The sequence below is a fragment of the Balaenoptera ricei genome, chromosome 14, assembly GCF_028023285.1.
Source record: "Balaenoptera ricei isolate mBalRic1 chromosome 14, mBalRic1.hap2, whole genome shotgun sequence".
NCBI lineage: Eukaryota > Metazoa > Chordata > Mammalia > Artiodactyla > Balaenopteridae > Balaenoptera > Balaenoptera ricei.
In genome coordinates this window covers 28,381,604-28,406,035 of record NC_082652.1, presented here as the reverse complement: position 1 = coordinate 28,406,035, position 24,432 = coordinate 28,381,604, and the positions used below count along the sequence as shown (strand labels likewise).

Genomic DNA, 24,432 nt, shown 5'->3' with positions numbered 1-24,432 from the left:
TACATTAGTGAATTATTCCCTGCTATAGGCTGACGTCCACAAATATCAAATAAACTATTACTATGTTTTGAGTCTGCAGGAATATAAAGTTTGTGTTCTTTTAAAATCCTCATTCATGACTTTAAGTGTCGCAAACTTACTAAAATGTACTGTTTTGTTTTTTAAAGGCCAAATTCCAGGGCTTAAGTTTTATGTGGAAAATTTCATCTCAGGGCAGAATTTTACAGCATAGTCATAAACCTCAGAGAACGGGAATCTGTAATGGACAGAGGCATCGACTCTTACTGGAGTCGCGTTTACAGGCATACTAGCCACGTAAATGGCTCCAAGGGCCTCAGGCAACATGTAGAGATACAGGATCTTTAACATGGTTTTGCAAGTTAGTGCCTCAAAGGAATCCAAGTAAGTCCACAGCGATCCGCTGACCTCCTTCGGTTAGTTTCAGGGCCCTTCGTTTGTGGTTGGGGAATTCTGAGCTCCCAGCCTGCCTCTCGTCAGCCCTTGAACCTTGGACAACATGCTTACCCTCCCCGAGCCTCGCTCCCTCCCCTGTAAGGTGGGAATGAGGTGATGTGCCCTGCTTGAAAGTACCTAGAACAGAGCAGTACCTCTTCCTGAAGGTTTACAGATGCTTATTTTTTGCTATGCAGCCATGTAAAGACATTCCTAACTCTCCAAATGGTGTTTATCTGTGAAAATCTCTGTGGGACACCCATGGGGTGTGGAACTTGGTGGGGACACAGCAGGCAGGGCTGAGACGCCCATGGTGAGTAAATGGGAAGATTGGACCAGGCTGGACGCCGACCCAGGTTCTCCGTGACAGAGATTCTGGCCTAGCAGAGCAGCTCTTTGCCACCTGAGATTTTCTCTGAAGCTTATGAGCTCTGAGGTAAAATCCCTGCCCTGTGCTGCCTCGTTTGGCCATTCAGGTCACTCCGCTTGTCATGTCTGGATCTTGGCTGGAAGCCAATGCCTGGAGCTTATTCAGTTCCTTAGATCAGCAGCTGTCTGCAGACAGAACCCAGGACGAGTCCACCCGACAGCGAATGCCTGCCCGTCAGTCACGTTCAAGGTCCATATGTTTCCTCCTAAGGACTGTCCACGTGGTGTGTATGTGTCACACGGATCAATGAACAGAGGACCTTCGCGGAGGGAACCTTGGGGATGAAGGCGGAGGCTTCAGTCCTGGTTGCCATCACAGCCCCTCGTGAAAGTATGTGTCTTAAGTGCCCCTTCCTGGCACCGTCTCCAGGGCCTCGCTGCACATAGGCAGCTTCAGGCAGCTCGGAGACGTCTTGTCACATTAGTGAAATCAGCCCATCAGAGCACTCATTTTAAAGATGTACGTGTACAGTGAGGAGGGAGGAAAGAGTTCTTGGCCGCCCGTGGTTTTACACTTTCCTGCTTGTGTGTGTGTGTTCAGCTGAGCACTCTCCCCACACCCTTCTCGCGTGGGTGCTGCTGTGTTCTCTGAGTGAAGGGAGAAGAAATCCTGGCACCTGTCAGCTAAAAACATGTTGTCAGGGCCAGCGGGAGTGAGTGAGTGTTAGGGCTGGACTCCTGGATCAGGTCAGGCAGTCCTGCGTTCCTCCCGAAGCGTCCTCCCGAGGCCACTGCTTAGAAGGGCAGAGGAGCAAAAGTGAGACCAGTTCCTGAGACTTAGCCCTGCGGGTCTTCACTGAGGCGGAGGAGCAGGGCCGGGCCGGCATCAACCAGGCAGCGAGGCTCACGGGCCAGACCGGCCCTGCTGGGCTCCCCTCGGCCGGGCGCAGCCAGACAGCGTGCACCCGCTCTAGGGTGTGGGTGCCCGCCATCCGTAAAGACAAGCCTTTTTAAGTGATTTTTAAACGATTAAACAAAATGAACAAGGAGCTTAATTTAGATAGACTCCCCTGCCTCCAAATGCCCTGTGGTGAGGAAGCCAGCCCAACAAGTAGGTGTGTAAAGGCAGAGGGGGCCCAGCAGCCACCAAAAATGAAAAAATGTTGATTGTTTTGATGCATGAAATATACATCTTAAATAATGTTAAACCCCAAAGTGGACTCTTTGCAACCATTTCAAAATGTAATTATGTCCCTCAGCAAAGGACAGAACAGTCTTTCAGGTCTCAAGTTTATGAAACCCCTACTTTTCAAGAACCAAATCACTTGGGGTCTTATGAATATCCCTGCCTGAGCTGACTGGAACCGCTGGCCAGGACCCCAGCTGCAGGGACAGGGAGGGTCCTCACCCAGCCTGTGACTGAGAAGAAATCAGGAAAAGTGTAACACAGGGAGGGGAGTTACGTTTTAGGATTTTTGCTCAAGAAAAGTCAGGCTGTGTTGAGTGGCACGTGCAAATGTGTACAACTGTTAATTTTCCTACTGAAATTCCCATTTCTTTTATCCATGTGAAATCTCTGAAAAATCTTGTAGATGATCCTTTTGTTCCTTCCCTGCCTGTCCCCAGTAGTTAGAACAGAGGGGTGGTGTCTCTGGCCGACCCCGGGCTGGTGGACATCAAGCCCCTGACGGCTGACCACGGGGCGGGGCCGACTCACTGTCCTGTTTCTCTGCTGGTCGTTCCAACAGAGTTTAGTTTTGCTTTGACCACACGTCCTGTGGCCCACGTGTCATTGCTATTTACCCTAAATAAGGAAAACAGAGGCTATTCTGGGCCCCGAGCAGTGCTTGTGGCTGGGTTACTGGGCCGGGGCTAGCCTGATGCCCTTTCCCCGCGGCCCCAGGGTAGCAGAACCACTGGAGGTATTTTCTGTGCATGAAACCAGCTGTCTAGACCCTGGGGAGAGGGAGAAGTCTCCTCCGGGGACAAGCTCTGCTCTTCTCATTACCTGGGGTTCTTGTAAAGTAACACTGGGTAGTAAGGAGAGTCCTCACTGTATCACTTCTCTGTGGTCTATTTGTGCTCCCCAAGACGGGGGTGGGGGGCAGAAAAAGGAGAGAGAGAGAGACGTGTGGGGTGGGGGGAGGAGGGGGTGGCAGGAGGCAGCCAGTGAGGGTTCCCCGCTGTGGCCCTGACTTTGCCAGCTGGGCTGCAGCCGGAGCTTAGCCGCAGGGGCCTTAGAACTGCGCTCAGCGGTGAGAGGCTCTGGGGGACGAGGAGCCAGGTTGGCCAGGCTCTGGGCTCCGGGAGGGATGCTGTGCTCACGCGGCCGGGCGACCCAACCTGCCAGGGTCAGCGCTCCGTGGGCGCTGTCTCCACTTCTCCAACTCGGCGAGCTTCTAGCGGAGATCAAGGGCAGGAGTGTGGTATTTGATGTGCAGGTTCCCCCTTTCTGCCTTGTCTGGCCCGAGGGAGGCCAGGCGGGTGGTGCAGGCGGGTCCTTGCTTTGTGTTGTCAGCCCGTCCCCGGGTGGTCAGCTGCCCTGGGGGGCGGGGCGCTCCGAGACCCTGAGACACCCTGCTTCCCGCCACAGTCCTGATTCCTGGGCTGCTGTTGATAATTGGTGGCCATGGCCTGTGGTTGGAGCCACAGCGCTTGAGTCTGGCACCTGGGCTGGGCGCCGATATGATGTGATGAGGTGAGGCGGGGACAGGCAGACAGCCCCCTCCCCCCGCCCCCCGCCGGCTCCCACTGTAGCTCCGAGAGGCAAGGAGGCGGCCTGGAGCCGAAGGGATGCTTTCAGCGGGGGATAGGGGGCTGTGTCACAGCAGGACCCCCGGCAGAGGACCGATTATGTCCACTGAGCCCCTGGGCAATGGCACCCTGAAGGAAGCCCCATTTAAAAACCTGGTCTTGAAAAAAGGTACATTCCAGGCCAGCCGGGGAGGCTGCTCTTGGGCTTGGTGGTGGGTCTCAGAGTTTGGTCTGAGGACAGAGCTGAGAAGAGTAGAAACTCCCGAGAAGCTGGCGTCTGCCTGGAGGGTCTGTCGCCCTGGGAACCCTGCAGGGCTGGCCCTCCTGAGGAAGGTGTGCTCTAGGCTCTTTGGTTCCTAGGGGGAGGAGCGCAGTGCACACGGTTGTCAGTTTGTAGTTTTGTTTGTTCAGATGCTCTGTGCCTGAGGCTGAAACCTCCCCTGGAAATTCTGTCACTTGCTACCACACATGTGGGTACTGTTTTTTTCACCCTGACTCTTTGAAAACAGCATTTTAAAGGAAAGATGCATTTCTCAGGATGTGGGGGGTTTATTGGGCAGTTTCTCAGGTCAGCAGTGCAGTAACAGCAGAGGTTAGGAAGGAGAACCGTGACCCTGACAGGGAGAGATGGACAGACAGACGGATGCCAGCTGGGGAGCCCTCAGACACGACTGCTCTTAACCGTGAACAAGGCGGTGACTTGTGCAGCTGTGTTTCTTCCTGATACACTTTCCTAAATTAATGACGTGGGGGTGGAGGTGAGGGTGGATTTTAAGTGAACCTTGTGGAGGAAATTATGGTTTTATGTATGCATTTTCCCCTATTGATAGCAAAGGGATAGACGTTTAAAAGGTTTGTAATTGCTCTTAGTCCTCTGCTATGTTTTCAGAAAATCCTGTCAATCATCTTTGATGGGAACATATTTAACTAAATTTCTTTCTGAAGAGATCATGAAGCTCTAGATTATAAAATGCATGAAGAGCTGTCTTGGGTGCCTGCTTGGACCTCAGTAGATTAGAAAGATGCTCTTCTAGCTGGATTGACTCGCAGTGTAACTGTCACCGCCTGCCCGCTGGTGCGTCCACGTCCCCCAGCCTTGGCCTGGAGTCAGCAGGTGTGGTGCGGGAACACCTGCCCCAGAGGCCCTGTGCCATCCCTGTGCTCGGCTCCCCTCTCTCCTCCCACAGACAGTAGGTGTCACCTCCCACTTCTATTATCATGCAAGACATTTTAGGTAAACATATGAATAGAAACAGTAACTTATATCAACCATGGGGCTCCTGGCATGGAGCAGTAACAGCACAGCGGGATGGCGGGATGGTGGTTACAGGTGAGAGCCTTTAGCAGAACCTGAGCAGCACGGAATTTGTCAGCGAGGGTTTGGTGGAGTGCGGTTCTGTGCCAACACTGTCCAGAGCAGGTGGAATTTCTTCCTCGCTTTGTCTCTCACGAGCCCTGAGGTGCTGCCTGCCGGGGACCCTGCAGCAGAGCGCGATGTGCCCCAGGGTCACTCCATGCTGGCGCTGGGCCAGGGCCGCAAGCCTGCTCTTAAGGAGCCGTGAGGGGGCGTCTGAAGGAAGTGGAAGCCAGGGTGGCACCGTAGCTGGGGTTTCTGGGGGTGGCTCTTTGCCCCTTGTGTTGTTCTACTTGTCGTAGGGTGGATGAGAGTAGCCAGCCCACCCCAAGGAAAAGAAAATTCAAAGTATGGAATATAATCATCCTGATGATGGCTCTTAACTGTTTTGCCTACTGAACTTCAAACTGTGAAGTTATTCATATAACACAGGCTGAATTTCCCCCCTTGACCACAGTGTTTAATGAGTGTGAATTTTCGTTCAGCCACTAAAGTCTCCAAGAGTATTTTTATACTGAGTTCACAGACTTGAGGCAATTTTAGTCTGTAGACTCCACCCCCTGCTCCCACAGTCTTCCTGCCCCCCACTGCCCCATGTCTGTAGGATCTGGGAAAGAATTCACTGGCCTTTAGGAACATCTAGCACTTTACAAGTGTCACAGAGCCATAAGAGTAAGACACCCCAAGGCTGTCATCACCACACCCATGCCCAGGGGGACAGGGCACAGTTCCTGTGCCCCAGTGGACGCGGGGACCTGGGATAAGCCACCTGGAGGGCAGCCCTGGGGTCTCCACGTCCCTGTAGGTTCCAGCACTTGGGGGAGCGATGGGGGTGCTGCCGTGGGGGGTGGGGACAGCAACCCCAGGTCTTATGACATCACCGTGTTTTGTGTGATGCTTCCCCTGAGTGTGGCCGAGGTGTCCGCCTGCCCCCCGCCCCATTATCAGGGCTGTAAGGGCATAAACTATACATCTGGGGCTTCAGAGTAGTTAAATGTTGAGAAGAGGGCGTGTGTGGAGGATGATGCATTCGTTGGGGGACAGGCCTCGTGGAATGGGGGGTCCACCCTCCCGAAAGCAGAAGCGAGTGTTGTGTTGGGAGCCTCAGGTAGCAGAGCCAGGCCCTGCGTTCTTTAAAGATAGCCCAGACACTCATGCCTCTGGCAGAGTCAGCCCAGCTCCTCCCTGGACCATGTGCTTCTCTTGCTGCTGGAATTCTCCGCACAGCCTGGAGTTTCTTGGAGACGTTTCCATAAGAATAGGGAGATGCCATCATCACCTTGTCTCTGTCACTGTGAGAGATGAAATCAGGGTCTGAGATGTCTTCCTGTGAACTTGAGACTCGATGCTGTAAAACCCCTGGTTGGGTGGCAGTGACTCATCACTACAGCGTCATCAGCCTACAGCCCCTGGAAAGCAGGGGGCATGAACATTTGACTTTGCTCTAAAAGTCTTCCCTTCGTGGCCTGCTTTTTGGCGTCCTTCTGCTGACATCGGTAGCTGTTGGAATCAAGAACTGTCCAGTGGGCTGTGTTCAGACTCCATATTGAAAATTTGGAAACCCTGAGGGATCCTATTATTTTCTCAGAATGCTATGGTTCCTGTATACTTGTTTTAATAGTTCTTCCAGAATTCATTCTCTTCTTCCCCTGGCCTCCCCACCCTTCCTTTCTGTGTACCCCCATTGCACATCCCCTCCCCCGCCACATCCTGCAGGGCCGGGCGCGGGCAGACAGGGCGGGAGAGGCAGCAGGGCCCCACCTGCCGCACTTCTGTGTCGCCTGGGCCCAGGGCTGGGTGCCCCCTCGGTTCTCGGGAAGCCGTGCTGGGCTCGAGTCTGTCCCATGGGTGCAGCTCTTCAGGGCCTGTTGGGAGTTCCCCGGGGGGCAGGTGACAGGCCTCACCGCACCTTCTGCAGTGCTTTGCACAGCCGGCACCCTGGGCCTCCCGGGCTGGGGGGAAATTGGGGAGAAATGAATGCGGTGTGAGGTGGCGGGTGTGTGTGTGCGCCCGCGTGGGGAAACTGCTCCTGAGGAGGGCGGTGGTCTCAGAGGACGCGGGGAGCCCTGACTGCAGTCCAGGGAGTGGCTGGGCTTTGGGCCCCAGAAGCCCCGAAACGTCTGTGGTTGAGACCAGAAGTGAGAAATCTGGAGACGACACCGTGACGAACAGGTGTGCTGAATTTCATCCGATTCTTGCATTCAGAAGTGGGGAATGCAGGGCTTTGTTTTTGTTTTTTAATGTGAAGCTTCTTCTACTTGTCCTGTGGAAGTTATTTTCTTGAGAAGGTGTAAAATCAGGCCGTTGGCGACAGAGCCACATCTGGGGGCTGGTAAACACTTTGGGGCTGAGTGCCTCTGAGCCGTCTCCACAGCGGGGTGGGGGGAGGGGGAGGGGGGCTCAGGAATCGTGAAGGAAGAGGGGACAGGAGTCACTCATCTGTCACTGTTACTACAGAATGTATGCGGGGGTGGCAGCTGGGTTTGGGGGTCTCTAAGCCCCTTCCCACCTACCATCCCATCTTCAGATGTCCTGCCGTGTGTGGTCTTTACATAGTTCGCCCTTTATGAGGTGTTTTTAGTAGGATGTTCCTGCTTAAAGTGAAGGAGGCCGTGGGAGGACAGGGGTGCCCACACACCCCCTGCTAAGCTCGGAGGGGCTGTTGGTAGCACAGGACCTGGGTCTGGATGACACCATGCTTCTCCCCAGGAACCATCTCTGTTTCCTCCAGTTTTCACTCTGGACCACTCTCGGGTTGGGGGGAGTATGTGTGGCCCCAAAGAGAGTAAAGCCTCGCACTTTCCAGTTGTTAGTGTTTGAAAAAGCAGTCTGTTTTCATGGACTGGTTCGCCCAGAGTTCAAAGTGAAGGGCTTCTGTCACCCAGGGCTGCCGGCCTCAGCTAGTGGCGCCCTGGGGGCCGGTTCCTGCCATCCTGTGCCCGGGCCCCCAGGAGCTGCTCCGAGCACATCTCGAGTCCCAGCGTTAGCATTTGTACTAGCGGGCCTGTCATCAGTCCGTGTAGACCACCCGTCCTCCAACTGTGGCCACAGGACCCCCAGGGACCCCAAGACCCTCCCGGGGGTCAGTGAGGCGGGACCTCCTCCTTGTACCTCAGCCACATGTCCCACCGGTGCAGGTGAAGCAGAGGGGAGGCCACTGGGAGTAAAGAGGTGGGCACTGTGTAAAGTGTGGCAACGGGAAGTTATTTTGTTACATGTGTTAACATGTGGTGAGTTTTATTTTTTTGTTCCTGAAGGCTATTAATGGCTCTCCATGAACCCTAAGTTAAAAACTTCTGATTCACATATTCACACTGCACAAGCTAACTCACATCCATCTCAATGTCAATATCACTTATTTATTTATTTATTTATTTATTTTTGGCTGTGTTGGGTCTTCGTTTCTGTGCGAGGGCTTTCTCTAGTTGCGGCAAGCGGGGACCACTCTTCATCGCGGTGCGCGGGCCTCTCACTATCGCGGCCTCTCTTGTTGCGGAGCACAGGCTCCAGATGCGCAGGCTCAGTAGTTGTGGCTCACGGGCCTAGTTGCTCCGCGGCATGTGGGATCTTCCCAGACCAGGGCTCAAACCCGTGTTCCCTGCATTAGCAGGCAGATTCTCAACCACTGCGCCACCAGGGAAGCCCGAGTTTATTTTTTAATGAATAAATATTTAACATCTTCAAGTTTTAATTTCAAATATGGTAAATACTGGTAGACATCATCCACACAGAGCTCTTTGGGGTAATTGGTCATGTTGGGGTACAGAGCAGCCCTGGGACCCAAGCCCTCGAGGGCGGCTGGTCTCCAAGCAGGAGGGAGGGTCTGGGGAGGAAGCTCTGCCAGTCTGGACACGTGGTCGGGGGGTACTTCTGGTGCTGGCTCCTCAACAGGGACGCGGCAGGGCCCAGGGCACAGGGCACGCCGACCACAGCCTGAGAGCTGGTGGTTCCCTTTGAAAGAAAGGTGGGAGCTCCTATACAGTTTCCCACAGCTGAAGTCTGTCTTACCCTTGCTTGTGCTGAACTTTTTAGTTTGATATTAGATCAGAAGATTCATGCCTATCAGACAACATAAAGGGTTCTACATGCTGTCTCAGACCAGAAGAAATAAAATCCAGAGCAAATAAAGATCTGAACCGAAAAATCTTAGAAGAAAAATATTTTTAGAATATTGGAGAGAAGACCTTCCTAATCAATGGGAAGCTTAGAAGCCATAAAGAAAAAAGATTGCGACAATATTTGATGACATAAAAATAAAAAAAATTTATATCATCTACAGAGAAACTCACACCAAAGTTTAATTAAAGAAGTGACAGACCAGGAGAAAATATTTGCAATGCATGTAGCAGATAAAGATTTATAGCCATAATATGTAAAGACTGCTTCCAAATAAAATAAATGAGAAAACTACAAATAAACTAATATAAACTAATATTATGAAAAAGAAAAATACAAATTTACCAGTGATCATAGGGAAAGATCACAATCACTAGTAACCAGGGAAATACAAATTAAAACAAGATACGTGTTTTTGCCCATTAGATTAGTACACGTGGAAAGGACTGAGGGTCTGGGGCCATGAGGCAGGAGACACCCTGCCCTCTTCTTGACAAGAGGAGCATTTACAAGTTTGTATCAGTTTTTGGAATTTTTTCGTAGGGATGCTTACAAATGTGGGTCACACACAATCTTTTGGTCATGGTAGGAAAAAAAACCAAAACCCAACCACCTAACACCCATCGCTTGGAGAATGCAAGTCCCAGTGTTCTGTGTTTAGGAACCAGTGGCACCACAGGGAATGAGGTTGGTTTACATATTTTCTTGTTTAAAGGTGTCTGTGATGTATTGAGTGGAAAAAAGAACAATATATTTGTACAGTGATTCCATTCATTAAAAAGAAGAAGGCCCTTATTCAACAGGCAACACACAGATACACACAACGGGTGAATTGTGCCCCGGACGGCGTGGGCGTGGGGGTCGCAGTGAGAGCTGCTGGCCTGTGCAGGGGAACTTATACGTTATACACTATTTCCATCTATGTTCTTTGAATTTTAAAGAAGCCTTCATTATTTTTTATAATAAAAATGCTTTTCAAATAAAACACATATATACCCCCAAATGTGCATAGAATTATGAAAATGTAATTTGATTGTTTTGCTGCAAATGGTCATCTGCATAGCCTTCCATATTCAGGAAAAGATGACCTAGAATGACATCCTCCAAGTGAAGAATTAACACGCAAGGATGTGTGCGGGGCCTCTCGCCGTAATCGTCATCCAAAAAGCAAAGCAGTTTTCTTAAGAAGAGGAAACATTTGTCAATTCCAGGGCACGATTTAACCTGAAAGGCAAGTTTTGAATACTCTGCTGTTCATTCACAAAATAAAAATAAAAGTTGGTAAAACAAAGCATTATTTTGGGTTCAGTCTTCATCCTGCATTAGTCGCCCCTGACTCCCTGCTTCCTATCTGCTTGTCCCCGGAGCAGGGGTCCGTGGGTTGGTGGCTCGCCCTCCATTCATCTCCTGAGATGCCCCCTTGTGCTTGGCAGCCAGGGTGGGCCTCACCCCTGCCTGCGGGAGCCGTCCTCTAGGTGGGCACCTGTGCAGTGGGCTCCAGAGCCTGTCCTCAGTCCACCTCTTCATGATGACGCCGGGCCCGCCCACGCCTGATGCCAGGAACACAAGGTGGTGGAGGCAGGTCCCTCATTGCTTACACAGCCTCATCCTGTGTCGTTGATGACGAGGTTTGGGGTCCAGATGCGTGGGCACCTTGTGACACAGGGTGTCCTGGACACAGGACAGTTGTCTGCAAAGGCAGAGGGTTGTGAAGACGTGTTTCTCCCTCACAGGTGTGTCACACACCTCATAGCACATGAGGATAAACAAGGTCACGCTGGTATCTGTACCCCAGCTGCAAAGTCCCAGCCTAGACCCTCTGACAGAGAGTGATTTCAGTTTCCAGGAGACTCCACCTTGAAGATTCTGATCCGTCCTTGGGAGGTACTTGGGTGGCTCCCTGGGGGCTTCCTCCCCAGAGGAAGTACAAGGGCAATCTCCTGCCCATCAGCCACGAGGCCTCTGGGCGTCCAGAGCAGACAGCTACGGTGGGGAGCCCAACGTGTGGGCCCAGTGGCCCCACCCCTCCTGCTGCTGGGGCTTTGCCTCCTGCACCTGCTCAGCCTCCAGTCAGGGGTGCGTCCAGCACACCCGCCTGGGCCCTGCTGCTCCCCACGCAGGGCTGTGGGGTCCTTGGGCCTCACACTCATCATCTGTTCTGCAGCGCACCCCCTCCCCCACCTGGGGCCACTGGCCGTCCCGCCCGGTCCAGCAGGCATGTTTGTAAGTCTTTGTCCATCAGGTGTGCGGGGCGGAGGGCTGGGGTGGAGGACGGCGCCACAGGACAGGACACAGTGGGATCCAGGAAGACCCTCCCTCTACCCCAACGGGGTGGATGTGGGGCGGCACCCAGCCCCTGCCTGCGTTGCGCAGGTGTGAGCCCGCACCTGAGAGCAGTGTACCCACTGGCCGGTGGCCTGAGCCCTGCTGCAGCAAGAGGGTGTGCCGTGCGTGCACGTGTGTGTGTGTCTACATGTGTGCACATTCCTGTGCCCGTGTCCACACGTGTGCGCATCCCAGGCAGCACCACCGCAGACAGGGCTGTCCCCCTCTTGCCCTTCCTGCACTATGCCCGCCCCCCGCCCCCTGCACAGCCACCTCCGCTCAGAGTGTGGGGAGAACAGGGCAGCAATCGGCCCGGCGGGAGCAGGAAGTCTGGACTGACCTTGGCCCTGGGCTCCACTTCCCCTGAGAAGCTGAGGGCTGGCACCCTCTCCTCGAACTGCCCGTGAAGGTGCCCACTGGGGAGCGCATGGTAGCAGTTTAGACGGGCTTCTGTAATGGTGCGGTCAGAACCCAGTGGTGCCACAGGGCTGGAGACCATGGAGATGCGTCTCCTCAATCACTTCCCCTGGTGGGGGCTTCGCAGAGCGGAGCTGGGGCTCTTTGTCAGCATGTTTTCCCTCCAGTGTGCTGCACGGCCCCCGCGTGGAGGTGCTTTGGGAATCATAGTTTCCACCCCCCTGGGGGTTGGGGGATCTGGCAGGGACGGGGCCCCAGAGCTTCTTGTGTCCCAGGAGATGGCACCCAGGAGCTGCCTGCCCAGGGGAAGGTCCCTGTGTGGTGGCCGCCCATGCTGTGCACACGGGGCTGGACCTGGTGTCCTGTGTGACGCCGGCACGTCACAGCGCAGCCCTTCGGGAGGTCCCGTGGGGCCAGTGGGACACGCTCGACCAGGCCCTTCTCAGGACAGAGCCGCAAAGATGAGGTCTGTCCGTGCAGCCGGGCCTCCCTCCATCACTTGCTAGCCACACAGTGGGGCTCTTGGGCAGCAGGCCTGGGGGAAGTCGTTCCTGTCCCAGGAGGGTCTAGGAAGAGGGGTGGCCCTGGGCCCGGCTGACGCACTCTCCTCTTCGTCACAGCGGAGCTGGAGTTCGCCCAGGTGGTCGTCGTGGTGGTGGTGGTCACGGTGATGGTCGTGGTTGTCGTCTGCCTGCTGAACCACTACAGAGTCTCCACCCGGTCCTTTATCCACCACCCGGGGCAGGGCCGGAGGCAGGACGGGCCGCAGCCGGTAAGTGTGGGCTGAGCAGGGCCGGGAGCCTGGGTGCAGGACGGCCCTGGGCTCGGCGTGTGAATCCCACACACAGAACGCCCAGTCCGGGGGCCCGACCGTGAGGCCAGTCCCCCCCCCCCACCCCCCAGCACGGTCACCACTGCCTGGACGGCAGTCAGCACACTCATTTCTCCTGCTCTGAACTCTATGGACCGTGCAGTCCCTGCCCCTCCACGTCTGGCTTCCTTCCCTCAGTGTCATATGTGTGAATTCCATCCACGCTGGGACGTGGTCCAGGGTCAGCAATGCATCCTGCATCCCCACCTACGCCCATGAGACGGGGGCTCAGCGGGGCAGGACAGGGAGGGGGTGGGGCCCTCTGGGGCACAAGGGTGGGCAGGTTGTGTGGGCCTCACAGAACAGCAAGGCTCTTCAGGTTGGTTTTTTTAAAAAAAATATTACTAGCTACTTCCTGCCCTGAATCACTGCCCTCCTCTGGGAAATAAAACACTGATATTCAGCTAAACTGCTCTATGATCTAACCCAGGAGCCCAGGGGCCATGGAAGGTTCAGGTCCAACCTGGCTTTGCTGTCTGTGGTTCCAGTGGCTGTCAGTGAGAGCTTGGGGACACTGAGTTTAAACAATTATATATTCTTGGCTTCTGTGGTGGATGAAGGACGCTGAATCCCCAAGCATGTTGGGACCAGGGCTGCCTGGTGACTGGCCTAGGGAGGCTGCCCTGAGTGTGGGGGCAGCTGTCCTGGGGGGACCCCTTGGGGGGGCAGGGTCACACTTCATCGGGGCCAGAGTCGCTCGGCCAGCCTTCGGGTCTGCTGTCCCCATGGGTAGAGCTGAGGTTTGCCCAGTGTCCTATGTCCGTGGCAGGCAGAGCCGGGGGGAAGGGTGAGGCTGCTGTGTGCCACCCCCAGACCCACAGGGACGAGATGGGTGCTGGGGGCTGCAGCTCAGCCCTGAGGAAGACGCTCTCTCCCTCTGGCTTTCCCTCATCCTCCGCTGTCCCCTCCCTGCTGCGTTTCCGTGCGGCCCGTGCAGGGCAGGTGTGTCCCGAGGCTTGGGTTTTCCTTCTGATAAAATGGGAGCGTGGATACTGCTCACCGAGGTTTCACAAACTCATGATGCACTTTTACACGGTGACCAGAGACAGTTTAGGCACAGGCCGGACCTCCATTTCATGTCTAGTCCAGAGGAGAAGCCTCACTCTCCCGGACAGGGACATAGATCCAGATCCCAGGAGCACTGGGGGTCACTGCCTGAGAACGTGCCCCCCACCTGGCTGGGCTTCTTGCCTCCTAAGTACCTCCTCCTCCCTCCCGGTTTCTAAGAGATGCTGCTTCCCTTCATCGGGCTCTGGGAGAGCAGTGTGATCCTTTCTTTCATACTCATTGTTCCTGACCAGGGGACCTTGGGCGATGTGGGGAGATGTTTTTGGCTGTCACGGCTCGGGGACGGTGTTGCAGGGATGCTCTGAACGTCCTCCGCTTATGGGGCGGCCCTGCCATCCTCCCCGGGGGCCCTTCAGCGTGAGACGGGGATGCTGTTAATACACATGGATCTCATGGCAGGCTCGGGGGCATCAGCAGAGTGAAGAGAGCCCTTGCTGACAGCTTGGTGGGGGTGGGAGGTGTCCACAGGGAACCTGCCCCATCAGAGGGTTTCAGTCTGGGCTCTGCCTTCCTTTGCTCACTCTGTCAATCAGTGGATGTGAGCCTGGCACCCACCAGACAAGGAAAAAACAATGCAGTGAGCCCCAGCCTCCCCCCATCAGCAGTGCCCACCTGGCTTGGTGGTATTTTCTCAATCTCGGGGGAGGCCAAGGGGTCTCCAGGGGCCATTTGTGTGTGGGGAGGGGTGCGCATCAGGAGGCCGTAAACCGTAGAAGGGTGTGCGGTGGAGCAGCTTCAAGGTGCCTTTCTGGGTGGCCCCCTGCCCCACCCCCAGCATCCAACCAGCCTCCTCCAAAGGGGCTTAGAGGGGCAGGCTGCCCGTGGCCTCGTGTGGTTTGTGCTCTCCTAGGGAGAAGGTGGCCGAGGCTGGAGGTGCCTGGGGTCACCATTGTCAGGGTGGTTCTGTGTCTGCTGTCAGAGCATCCCAGGAGCATCAAAGTCCCGCATCCCAGGAGCTGCTGTGCCTGCTGTTTGGCAGCTGGTGGGTGTGGGGTGCCCCCTGCTGGCCTCACCGTGGATGAGCATCCATGACTCTGAGCCTATGTGTTGCTGGGACCCCCGCACTTCTGGGGGCCTTTTGGCCTGTTTGTTCCAGAACTGTGTGAGGTCTCCATGACCATGTTAGTAAAAAGTGTGTTTATTTTAAACTGCTATGAGAAGGGCTGGGCATCTAATTTGTCAGCTTCTAGGTGATCTGGCTTTGGTTAAGGTTACTTTTATGTATTTCCTATGGAAGACTTGATAGTCAAGATGGAAAAATATAGGACAGTAGTTGGGATTTTTTTTTTTTTTTTTGGCTGCGTCAGGTCTCAGTTGCGGCACACGGGATCTTCGTTGTGGCATGCGGGCTTCTCTAGTTGTGACACATGGGCTCTAGAGTGCGTGGGCTCTGTAGTTGTGGCGCACTGGCTTAGTTGCCCCGCAGCATGTGGGATCTTAGTTCCCTGTCCAGGGATCGAACCTACGTCCCCTGTGTTGGAAGGCGGATTCTTAACCACTGGACCACCAGGGAAGTCCCTGGGTTTTGTTCTTGAGAAAGAGGCTGAACATGTAGATGTTCTGATGTGGTTGAGGAGACTTGACTCCCTCTCTGCACTAATGGGCTTTCCCTGGTTCCCAGGGAGAGTCCTCTGGAAAAAGGTGGGTTGGACCAGTTGCCCCTTTGGGCCCAGCTTGCCCTGATTCGGGGAGTTTGCTTTGTGCAGTCACAGCCCCTTCCTCACGCGGCCCCTTGCCACCTCCAATGCCTGTGGGAGGACACACTTCTGTGCCAAGGGAGGGACGGATGGAGTCTGTGTTGGCCGAGGCCAGTCAGCCTGCATCACCACAGCGTCCCTGAGACGCCATTCCAGGGGAGCAGGGGTATGGGTTGGACCGGCCCTGAATTTGGTGGAAGCAGCCACTTCTGGATGAAAATGAAAAAGAGTGATCAGCTTCAGTTAAGTTACAACAAAAGTAAATGCTTAAATAGTGGCAGCAGCAGTGAGTGGGTTTGTGATAAAAAGCCGTACGTGTTCTTTCTGAGGGAGCCTTGCCTTAGTGTTTAGAGCCTGGCTTATGTGAGTTCGGAACTTTGAGACTGTCTAGGTTTCTTTTCATTATCTTAGACCACCAAGTAATAGGAAAACAATAAAAGGGCATAAATATTCCAGACGCAGTCCTGAGAGATGTTCACACACATCGCTGGAGCCTTTCTTTCCTGAGCCAGGGGAGGCCCGCGTGGCCTTTTCTGACAGCCTTGCCTGTAGGCCACCCCGTAGGGTCCACCAACCTGCCTGGACGGCAGGCAAGGCGAAGGTGGCCGCCCATCTACTAGGAACAGCAGAGGGACAGGAACGTTTTACTTAGTTTGAATCATATGAAATTGTGGGTGTTCAGCCATTTTGACCTATAAAAGCAGCAATTTCAATTTAAGAAATTAACAAAAGGAGTCACATCAGGCATTTCTTCATGACCAAATGCTGCAGGGATTAAATCAATTGTGAAAGTGCCATGCCCGGCCTCCCTGGAGCCAGAGCAGCGCCTGGCGGGCAGTTGGGTGCACCAGCCCCGCGGGGAAGGACGGGTCTGTGGTGCAGAAACTTGGGTGTGGGGGAAGTCCAGGCCCAAAGACCCTCCCTGCAGATGGCCAGACCTGGGCGAGGGTGTGGCCAGTGTGTGTGTGTGGTTCCCCCCGCAGGGTGTTTTGACAAAACTTGATCCAACTTGAAAGAACTGGGAGATTTCACGTAAAAATGGAAATTTACATCTTTCCTTGAAAAGTGAGCATATCAGCCACACTGGCCTGTATTCCTGCTTGGGTCCCCCAGGCCAGGGCTGCCAAGCAGCCTGTGCTCACCTTCCGCTGTGGTCCCAGCCCCTGCACGGGCCTCAGCGGTGGGCCGGTTTGCACAGAGGTGATTGTTTTTGGAGCAAACATTCTTCTGCATTCATGCCTCTACCACAAAGGTGAAAACAGAGGTGGACCAAGGGGGCCACTGGCTTCCGAAAAATGGGGAAACTTCCTTGTGGAAGTAAAGATCATTCCTATGAGATTAGTGGTTCGGCCAGGTGAGGTGAGTCTGGGTCACAGGACGGTGTGTCCCGGGCCTGCTGACCAGTCCCGCGCTCGGAGCAGGGCCTTCCTCTCTGTGACGGGGTCTGGGCTCCTCTCCACTGGCCCGGACGCCTTGCGGAGCAAGGCCGGCAGTTCCGTGCAGGTGTGTCCTGGGGCCCCACACAGCTCATTCCCACTGTGGCTGAGAGCCCGGCCACTGCGCACCTGCCTAGTCTCATTTCTACCTACTTCAGCCTGTGTTAGGAAAGCATTTCTAAAACGATAGGAAAGAACCATTTTCAGGAAGGCGCAAAAAATGAGCTGAGGGCCTGCCTGATAATGCAGGTGGAGCAGGCGAGTTTGTGACAGTCTGAGTGTAGCATCGGCTGGTCCAGGGCGCAGGCTCCCTGCGAGCAGGTGGATTCTTGCTGCACTGTGAGACTGGTGGGGGTTGCTGCCTACCTCGTTTCATGAGCATTTCCAAGTGTCCAGGGGCCACGGGCAGCAGGTCAGGCCTCCTTTAAGCATCAAGCACGGGATCCTGTCTACCTCCTGTTTGTCTCAGCAGGAGCGGGGTGTTTGCAGACTGGTCATTTAAAAGGTTTTACCCTTGAAGCATTAGAAGATAAACAATTTTAACAGCTTGAAATGAGAATGTCTCCTTCAAGTAAGAGAAAGGAGGCCAAGTTACTGGTGAAAATTGGATAAGGATGCTGGGCCATAGCTGTTACACAGCAGAATCTCCAAGATCTGTCTAGTAACTTAGATCAAAGCTAGTAACTTAGATCATCCTTCTGCTGTTGATGTTGCTCAGAAGAGTTTTAAAATTACCTTCAGGGGCTTCCCTGGTGGCGCAGTGGTTGAGAATCTGCTTGCCAATGCAGGGCACACGGGTTCGAGCCCTGGTCTGGGAAGATCCCACATGCCACGGAGCAACTAGGCCCGTGAGCCACAATTACTGAGCCTGCGCGTCTGGAGCCTGTGCCCCGCAACGGGAGGGGCCGCGATGGTGAGAGGCCCGCGCACCGCGATGAAGAGTGGCCCCCCGCTTGCCACAACTAGAGAAAGCCCTCGCAGAGAAACGAAGACCCAACACAGCCAAAAATAAAATAAATAAAAAAAAAAAAAAAAAAAAATTACCTTCAAAGCTTACAGGTCATTTTTAGTAAAATTTTCAAGAGACATTTAAAAAAAATTCTCAATGATGGCAAGCCTTCCTTTTTTTAATTTGTTCTCTGAGGCTGGGTTTGATTTTTGGTACCAGTCAAAATCCATTTAGAGTTAAATCTCATTATGTAGCTCATCAAGTTACTGATACAATTTTAGTGCAAAGTCAAGTTGTGACCATTAGTAAGGCTGATGTTGTTCACGATACAAGCTGATGGTGCAGAGAAAGGCCAGGAAGGACCCAGGAAGGGGGAGGTGGACAGAGGGCCTGGTCTGTGTTGTTAAGGCTCTTGTGATGAGGATGTGTTCATGCATTACTTTTGCAATTAAAAGACACACTATGCTCACATAAACTGATGCTGAAGACAGTTTCAATAATATTCTGAGCATCTGTAATCTGCAGACTCCCAAGGTAACGCATTTGAACATGGTTGGTATTGTGACAAAAGTATGCTAATTGATAAAAAATTTTATAAACAATTTTAATAACCTAAATAGGCATTAGCATTAATAATCTAATGGTAAAGTTTGTTTAGTTTGTTTTTACTTAGTCCTTAAAAACCGGTGTGGTTTGTTCTGGGGGAAAAAAAAAGTTCTCTAAATTATCCTAATTCTGAGAGGCCCTTGTTGGGGAGGTGCGCAGGGCCGTCAGAGACTGCATGGGAAGTAGCTGGGATCCGGCTCTGTTACTCCCCTACCAACTCTGGGACCGCGGGGAAGGCACTTGGCTTGTGCCCCTCACGCGTGAAAGGAGGCTCACAGTGTGTGGTTCCACGTCGCCCTGAGCTTTCTGATTCCAGGCTGCTTTCTCCTGAAGCCTGATTGCTCACTCTCCCCCACCACCAACCCCAGGAGGCATCACATTCCTCCTTTTCTGCTTGCTCTTAGGGGCCTGTAGGCCTCCCTGAGCTATTGATTGTTGTGGAAATACAAAGCATTCCCTTTCTTTTCTTCCCAGCAGAACTTCCTTCTTGATTTGTCTTTCTCTTAAGGGACGTGCCCTAGATTGAGTAGAGTTGGGAGGGAAATAGTCTTGAGAAGTCTGATGATGGAATCCCAAGGAGGATAAAGGGGAAATGCTGGAGAGAAGAGTCATTGGCATCTAAGCTGTTACTGCTGTCTAGGATGGAAAAGTCAGAACTACTAAAGCATCTGGATGGTGGAGAGGTTGCCTAGGAAAAGGGAAGAAACAAGAGAAAAGTGATTTTATCAGAAGGCAAAGATGTTGCTGAATATCCAAACATCAGTTTTACCTATGCTTTGAAATTCACCCTGGGAAAGGGCGTAAAATCGATTTTCAAATATTTGAGGCCATATGATACGTTCGTTCACTGGGAGGAACCCTTGGGTAGAAGCCAAAATATCCAGCAATGGCCTTGCTTTACACAAACTGGCCATGACACCTCCAGTGAGTCATATACCCTCCTTGGGCCTCAGTTTCCTCCCATCCAAAATGAGGGAGAACTGGCTTAGATCACAGACCTTCAGATTGTTTTTGACCCCTCTGACCAAATGTGTAGGAAACACATTTTACATCACAATCCACAATACTCACACGCAACTGAGGCAGAACTTTCACCAAACAGTACTTAAAATGTACTCAAGATGTTTTCTGTTTTATCTGTGGAATGCTGGCTGTGACCCACTTAAATTGATTTTCCAGCTCTCTAAGAGGCTGCAACTCACAGTTTGAAAAACACTATATTGGGTGTTTCCAGTCCCCAAATCTGATGATCCCTGTGGTCCTTTGTGTGTGGAAAGGAGAGTTTAGCTGAGAGCTAAACCAAGAAAGTTCAGAGCATGGGGTGGTCTCACATGTGGTGGTCTCACATGTGGTGCCCAAGGACCCAAGGCAGCAAGCAGGCTTCAGCCGCAGCTCACAGCAGAAGCCCGTGAGTCATGGTCACAGATGACTCTCTTTCAACGCTATAAGCATTGTATCCTTTGGGTGGAAAAAGATCCAAGAGATACAGAAATAAAGATTATAAGAGTACTATGAGCAATTGTATATCAACAAATTGAATAACCCAGATGAAATGGAAAGATTCCTAGAAACACACCCTACTAAGACCGAATCATGAAGAAATAGAAAATATGAATAGATCTGTAACTAGTAAGGAGATTGAATCAATAATCAAAAACCTCCCAACAAAGAAAATTCCTAGACTAGATGGCTTCACTGGTGAATTCTACAAAACATTTAAAGAACTGACACCAGTCCTTTTCAGATTCTTCCCCAAAATTGAAAAGGATGGAACACCTTCTAACTCATTTTATGAGGCCAGCATTACTCCAATACCAAAGCCCCAGGCAAAGACACAACAGGAAAAGAAAAACCAAAGACCAATATGCCATATGAATACTGATGCAAAAATCCTCAACAAAATACTAGTAAACTGAATTCAGCAGCATAATAAAAGGATTATACACCATGACCGAGTGGGGTTTATTCCTGGAATACAAGGATGGTTCCACATTATGAAATCAATCAATGTAATGCACCTCATTAACAGAATGAAAGGAAAAAAACTACATGATCATCTCACTGATGCAGAAAAAGTATCTGACAGAATTCAACACCCTTTCATAATAAAAACATTCAACAAACTAAGATAAAAGGAAACTACCTCAACATAATAAAGGTTATCTATGAAAAGCCCATAGCGAACATCATACTCAACGGTGAAAGACTGAAAGCTTTCCCTCTCAGATCAGGAAAAAGGCAAGGATGCAGGCATGCTTTCACCACTTCTATCCAACATAGTATTTATTTTAAGTTTTAGCTAGAGCAACAAGGCAAGAAAAGGTATTCCGGTTAGAAAGGAAAAAAAGTAAAATTATCTCTCTTTGTAGATGACATGATCTTATGTGTAGAAAATCCTAAACATTCCAATTAACAAAAAACAAACAAAAAACTCCACTAGAACTAATAAATTCAGCAAAGTTGCAGGACACAAAGTCAGCCCCCTAAAATCAGCTGCATTTCTTTACACTTACAATGATCAATCCAAAAAGAAATTAAGAAAACAGTTCAATTTACAATAGTATCAAAGAGAATAAAATACTTAGGAGTAAGCTTAACCAAGGATATGAAGGGGTTTTTTTGTTTGTTTTTTTTGTTTTTTTTTAATTAATTTATTTATTTATTTATGGCTGTGTTGGGTCTTCGTTTCTGTGCGAGGGCTTTCTCTAGTTGTGGCAAGCGGGGGCCACTCTTCATCGCAGTGCGCGTGCCGCACCTCTCACTATCGCGGCCTCTCGTTGCGGAGCACAGGCTCCAGACGCCTGAAGGGCTCAGTAATTGTGGCTCACGGCCCAGTTGCTCCGCGGCATGTGGGATCTTCCCAGACCAGGGCTCGAACCCGTGTCCCCTGCATTGGCAGGCAGATTCTGAACCACTGCGCCACCAGGGAAGCCCGGATATGAAGGGTTTGTACACTGACAACTATACAGCATTGCTGAAAGAAATTAGACACAAATAAATGGAAGACATCTTGTGTTCATGGACCTGAAGACTTGATCCTGTTAAGATGTCAGTACTACCCAAAGCAATCTACAGAATCAGTGTAATCCCTGTCAAAATCCCAATCATGTTTTTCTGCAGAAATAGAAAAGCCCATCCTAAAATTCATGTGCTATCACAAGGAACCCCCATCCCCACCTACAGCCAAAATAATATTGAAAAAGAATAACAAAGTTGGAAGTTTCACGTCTTGATTTCAAAACTTACTACAAAGCTACAATAACAAAACAGTGTGGTGCTGGCATAAACATTTAGACCAACAGAATAGAATAGAGAGCCCAGAAATAAACTCTCTGATGTATGGTCAAATGATTTTCAACAAGGGTGCCAAGACCATTCAAGGAAAAAGGACAGTCTTAAAAAATGGTGTTGGGAAAACTGGATATTCACTACAAAATAATGACATTGAACCCTTATCTGCTACCATATACAAAAAATTAATTCAAAATGTATCAAAACCTAAATGTAAGAGCTAAAACTATTAAACTCTTAAAGAAAACAATAGGGCAAAAGCTTCATGACATTGGATTTGGCAATGATATCTTGGATCTGACACCAAAAGCACAAGCAACCAAAGAAAAAAATAAGTAAATTGGACTTCAAAAATTAAAAACTTAAACTTGTCAAAGGACACTATCAAGAGAGTGAAAAGGCAACTCACAGAATGGGAGAAAATATTTGCAAATCAGGTATCTGATAAGGGATTAATATCCAAAAAATATAAAGAACATTTACAACTCAGCAACAAAATAAGTGAACCTAATTTTAAAATAGGCAAAGGACCTGAGTAGGTATTTCTCCAAGGAAGATATACAGATGGCCAATAAGCACATGAGAAGAGCTCAGATCACTAATTGTGATGGTTAATTTTGTGTCAACTTGACTGAGCTAAGCAATGTGTCTATGGGAGTAATTCTGGAAGAGATTACCATTTGACTCAGTAGACAGAGTGAAGAAACTCTGCCCTCACCGATGTGGGTGAGCATCATCCAATCCCTTGAGGGCCTGAGTAAAAAAAAAAAAAAATGGAGGAAGGGCAAGTTCGTTCTTTCTCTCTTTTCTTGAGCTGGGATGTCAATTTTCTCCTGCCTTTGGACATCAGAGTTCCTGGTTTTTGGGTCTTCAGAGTCCAAGACATATACCAGGGGAACCCCCCCCCCCTCCAGTTCTCAGCCCTTGTGGTATTTGGACTGAATTATACCACTGGTTTTTCTGGGTCTCCATCTTGCGCATAGCAGATTGTGGGACTTCTCTGCCTCCAGAAACATGCAGCCAATTTCTATAATCAATCAATCAGTCTCCTATTGGTTCTGTTTCTCTGGAGAACCCTGACTTAATTCACTAATCATACACAAATCAAAACAATAGTGAGAGGGGCTTCTCTGGTGGCACCGTGTTAAGAATCCGCCTGCCAATGCAGGGGACACGGGTTCGAGCCCTGGGCCAGGAAGATCCCACATGCCGCGGAGCAACTAAGCCCGTCCACCACAACTACTCAGCCTGCCACAACTACTGAAGTCGTGAGCCACAACTACTGAAGTCGTTAGCCACAACTACTGAAGCCCACGTACTGCTCTGCAACAAGAGAAGCCACCGCAGTGAGAAGCCTGCACACCGCAACGAAGAGTAGCCCCCGCACGCCACAACTAGAGAAAGCCCGGGCTTAGCAACAAAGACCCAACTCAGCCAAAACTTAATTTTTTAAAAAAAACCATAGTGAGATGCCACATCGCACCCACTGGAGTGACTATTAGCAAGAAACCAGAAAACAACAAGTGTTGGCAAGGATGTGATGAAATTGGAACCGAAATGGTACCACTGCTATGGAAAACAGTAGTGGTTCCCCCCCCCCCAAATTAAACATAGAATTACCGTATGATCCAAAAATTCTACTTCTGGGTGTGTCCTCAAAAGAATGAAAAGCAGAGATTCAAAGAGATATTTATACACCCCTGTTCATAGCAGCATTGTTCATGATAGCCAAAAAGGGGAAACAACCAAGATATCTATGAATAGCAAAATATGGTATGTACCTAAAACGGAGTATATTAGCCTTAAAAAGGAATGAGATGCTGACACAGGCTACAACATGGATGAATCTTAAAGACATTATGCTCAGTGAAATAAGGACAGTATTGTATGATTCCACTTAGACAAGGTCCCTAGAATAGTCAGATTCATAGAGACAGAAGGTAGAATGGTGGTCACCAGGGGCTGAGGGGAGGAAGGAATGGGGTGTTAGTGTTCAGTGAGTACAGCGTTTTCAGTTTGGGAAGAAGACAAATTCTGGAGACGGATGGGGGTGACGGGTGTGTGGCAACGAGGATATACTTAATGCCACAGAACTGTATGCTTTCAAATGATTAAAATAGTAAATGTTATGTATAATTTACCACAACTTTAGAAAAGACAATTTTGATTTCCCACTCACCACCCAGCCCGCAGAAGTGCCAAACAGATTTAAAAGGAAAAAATCCAGTCATTGTGTTCCAGGTCTGCAGACGACACATCTGGATCGTTGGGATCATAAAGACAATCACTTGGAAGAGCACGTGATTTTAAAAATCTCTAATGCAGACGTTTTAGTGTCAGGCAGATTCAACTTATGGGAAAATTTTCTGTCCATGTAGCTGTTTACCATTCAGAAGGAGGAAAATAGAATGCAGATTCCTTGAGGGTAAAGGAACCTGAAAATGCACGTCTTCAAGCCTGCGAGATCCGGAGTTGTCGTGTGTCCCTTTTTCAGAAGATGCAAATTCACTAGAGCCCCTCAGGGTGGCCCAAGGCTTTCGTGGGCCTGGGTCCTGGTGGCCATGCTCCCGGGCACCCACGGAGGCGTCTTCAGGGCCACCAGGGACGCAAGGGCGCCGGAGGTGCTCTGTGGACGCAACGCGGCATGAGGGAACAGTTCTCACAAGCAAACAGCTACGAAAGACGCAGTGTGTATGGGCCCGCGTAGCGACACTAGCAAGATTTTG

The 24,432-nt window shown here is 51.0% G+C and overlaps 1 protein-coding gene across 1 annotated transcript in view; it reads left to right on the top strand.

The window, feature by feature from the left end:
* Window positions 1-24,432, top strand: part of LDLRAD4 (low density lipoprotein receptor class A domain containing 4) — a 304,564-nt gene that overhangs the window by 270,576 nt on the left and 9,556 nt on the right. Inside the window, 1 exon segment of the mRNA XM_059895228.1 lies at window positions 12,409-12,560. Within this exon segment, the coding sequence (XP_059751211.1) occupies window positions 12,409-12,560 (152 nt within the window).